This window comes from Aptenodytes forsteri, unplaced genomic scaffold (genome assembly GCF_000699145.1).
Source record: "Aptenodytes forsteri isolate BGI_AS27 unplaced genomic scaffold, ASM69914v1 Scaffold193, whole genome shotgun sequence".
In the NCBI taxonomy this organism is placed as follows: domain Eukaryota; kingdom Metazoa; phylum Chordata; class Aves; order Sphenisciformes; family Spheniscidae; genus Aptenodytes; species Aptenodytes forsteri.
The window spans coordinates 5,317,159-5,320,566 of record NW_008795405.1 but is presented as its reverse complement, the minus strand read 5'-3'; the positions used below and the strand labels follow the sequence as shown (position 1 = coordinate 5,320,566).

Sequence of the window (3,408 nt, the reverse complement as noted above, 5' to 3'; positions counted from 1 at the left end):
GTTTTCGGTGATTGACTGTTTTAACATGAGGATGTTTGAAGACCCTCAGATGCTTTAATCAAGGAGTTGCTCAAGTGTAGCCCTCCTCTAGACACAGGTGACATTCCTGTCTGAAAGGTGGCAGTACTTTGACAGTACTGTGCCTCTGGTACATAAATTGGTTTAACGTTCTGTATTATTAAAATGGTGGCACTCATTTCTCCTATTTAATTTTCTAAAAGACATAATTTACTCCTTTCTTATCTTAACAGCAGCACCTGAAAAGAAGAAAGTGCAAAGGAGGTGTTTCCCTCTATTGGCTCATCTTCACCATACCTCTCTCCCATTCTGCTTCCTCCTTATGATCCCCAAGTGAAGATGAGTAGCCTGCTGCGAATATGACGTCTCTGACTAGTGTCATTGCCTCCCACCAGTCTGAGTGGGTGTCCTTCACTGATGAGCTGCTCCTCCCTGTTAACCCACAAGGTAAGCTACCTCCGATTTTCTTTGAACCTTGTGAGACTTTCTTTGTTTGAATTATACCATCTACTGTCATATATCTATGTCGTGGTTTAATTTCAGTCGGCAACTAAGCACCATGCAGCCACTCGCTCACTCCCCCCCACCCGGTGGGATGGGGGAAAGAATTGGAAGAGCACAAGTTAGAAAAACTCATGGGTTGAGATAAAAACAGTTTAATAATTGAAATAAAATGATAATAATAATATGATAATAATAATAATACACAAAACAAGTGATGCACAGTACAATTGCTCACCACCCACCGACCGATGCCCAGCCAGTCCCCGAGCAGCGGCCCCCCCGGCCAGCTTTCCCCAGTTTACGTACTGAGCACGACGTCACATGGTATGGAATGTCCCTTTGGCCAGTTTGGCTGTGCCCCCTCCCAGCTTCTTGTGCACCTGCAGCCTTCTCAGTCGGTAGAGCATGGGAAGCTGAAAAGTCCTTGGCTAGTGTAAGCATTACCTAGCAACAACTAAAACTTCGGTGCGTTATCAACTTTGTTCTCATCCTAAATCCAAAACACTGTACCAGCTACTAGGAAGGAAATTAACTCTATCCCTGCTGAAACCAGGACAATCTAGCATCACAGAGCTTGTCTTCTAAGTGGAAGCAGTATGTGCGGAGGCTGAATTATCTCCTGCTACCGCTATGTAATGGGAGAATTTGGGCCAAAAATGTAAAATACTCTTCTAATGTGAGACTTCCTTCGCATAGATCCATTACAGGGTTTGGATCTGTCCTTCGAGATTCAAGGCAGTATCCAACTGACCATGGAGGAAGTCTCACCTATTATAATCATGGGCAAAACTATGCCCAGCGTTAGTCTAAAAGCTACATTAGGTGAAGGAAAATTTTCTACCTACATTTAATGGCAAATTTTAGACATTTCAGTAAAAAACAATTAAGTAATGGTGAGTCCTACCAATCTTTCTATTTTGTCTCTATTTTAGGTAGCACTGAGGGGCCTCTGGAGAAATGTTTTTCTTCCTCAGACACCTCCTCAGAAGAGAACCACAATGCAGATGGAGAATTTCAAGATGTCTCCCACACAGAGCTGGAAGATGCAGCTGACCAACCCAAGGTGGATTCTGCTGTGCTTGGGAACCATGTGTGTCCCAGCGCTGATCTGTCGTCATCCATCAGTGCTTGGGTTCAGTTTGAAGATGCACCATGGACCAGTGCTCCATCGACCCACCCCCAAGCAGGTGAGGCAAATGCATGAAAAGGTCCATTCCAGTAACATAACAGAATACAGTTAGAGGCTACAGGATTTTTTTCTTGTTCTTTGATTTCTCAAAGGTTGAACTTTGACTAGTTCGTACTGTATTTTAACACAATTAATGTTATCAAAGTTTCAAAAAGGGCTCATAATTTTGTTCTGGGTTGAACTAGCAGTATTTTCTTTTTTGTAAAAAAACCGAAAGGCTTCTGTGATTCATTCCACCTATGTCTTGACCCTGGAGACTGCCAAAATGCATTCACAGGGAAACAGCATAGTGGTGTTTTCAGTAGTGACATTTCTTACGTACAGGTATGAACAGCCATCTAAAAACTGAGTTGTGTTTGCCTCTGTAATCTGGAACTGAAAGAATGGTGATCACTGTCCTCTGTTGTCATAATCTTTATCTGCTTATAGTCCCCATATGGTTTTTGCCAGAAGCTTAGTGAGACCAACTACTAGTGTGCCAGTGCCCATCGGTACTTTCTGCTGTCTTTTGATCCTATGATTTAGCAGCTGGAGAGTTACAAAGACAACCAAAGTTGACCGTAATTCCAGGACTGCATGCACTTTTCTTCAAATGTAAAAGTTCTTTCTGACGTACTTTAAACGTGCATTCAAAGCCTCTGGCTTGCCTTCTCAGCTTATGCTAACTGACATGGCTATATGAGCTTCTAGCTTTTCTGTACGAACAGACTTCTGTCCCTCCTCGCAGAAGGCTGTGGAGTAATTGCCCAAGAAAACATTGGTTTACTCTTTCATGTTTAAATTGAGATTCTCTCTTAATAATGCCATTTTGTTACTGCTAGTTATTAAAGTAGTCTAAAGAGTTATAGCTTTACTCTGCTCACTGCAGAGTATTTACGAGCTAGTCCCACTCCTGTTCTGGACCCTGTATTATAAATGGCCAGACCAGTGCAGCTGACAGCCTCTAAAGGGAAGGTCGAGGGGCAGAAGAGATGATGGCTCTTTGTCTCTGGCCCTCTACTCTGAGGGGCGTTTGACAGCAAGAGGTAGGATAAACTTCAGCCTTGTTGTTCTCAATTAATCTGCAGGTCACGTCTTTTTTCTATGGGTGGCAGCAAAGCTGGAGACTTTGTGTTATAACCACGATACGCTGATACGCTCAGTGGAAAGCCCGTGGTAACAGTAATTATTCATTTCCAGTAGCAAACAGCCCGCGAATAGCCAGATGGGGGGGAAGAGTATAAAGGCCAAGTAGGGACAGACGGATCCGTGTGAGAAAGATGGAGACGTCTGAAGTCTGTTTCCTTTGCAGACAGCTGTGAAGAGCAATGTCCTGAAGGCTCAGCACCCCTAGCCGCGTTCCTGTTGGGGCTCCAGTGCTGTTAGGAAATTGTCTGTCTGTCTGTCCACGCTGAAGCAGCTGCACAGCTGACTAGATAATTACCCAGGCTGACGGCCAGGCTGCCTGGAAACACATTTTGAAAAGGGCTTGCAAAGTGGCATTTCCAGAGTGCCGTGAGAGCGGAGAGGATGGGCCCTAGGAGAGAGAGAGACTCTGTCTTACTCAGACCTTAGGGTGTCATGGTTTAACCCCAGTCAGCAACTAGGCACCACACAGCCGCTCATTCACACACACACCCCCCCCGGTGGGTTGGGGGAGAGAATTGGAAAAGCAAAAGTAAGAAAACTCATGGGTTGAGATAAGAACAGTTTAATAC

The 3,408-nt window shown here is 44.4% G+C and overlaps 1 protein-coding gene across 1 annotated transcript in view; it reads left to right on the top strand.

Moving 5' to 3' along the window:
- The first annotated feature begins 290 nt into the window (after positions 1 to 290).
- Positions 291 to 3,408, top strand: part of STON2 (stonin 2) — a 63,086-nt gene continuing 59,968 nt past the window's right edge. Inside the window, exons 1-2 of the mRNA XM_009280755.2 lie at positions 291 to 465; positions 1,455 to 1,709. Of these exons, the coding sequence (XP_009279030.1) occupies positions 378 to 465; positions 1,455 to 1,709 (343 nt within the window). The 5' untranslated portion in view covers positions 291 to 377. The remainder of the gene's footprint in view (positions 466 to 1,454; positions 1,710 to 3,408) is intronic.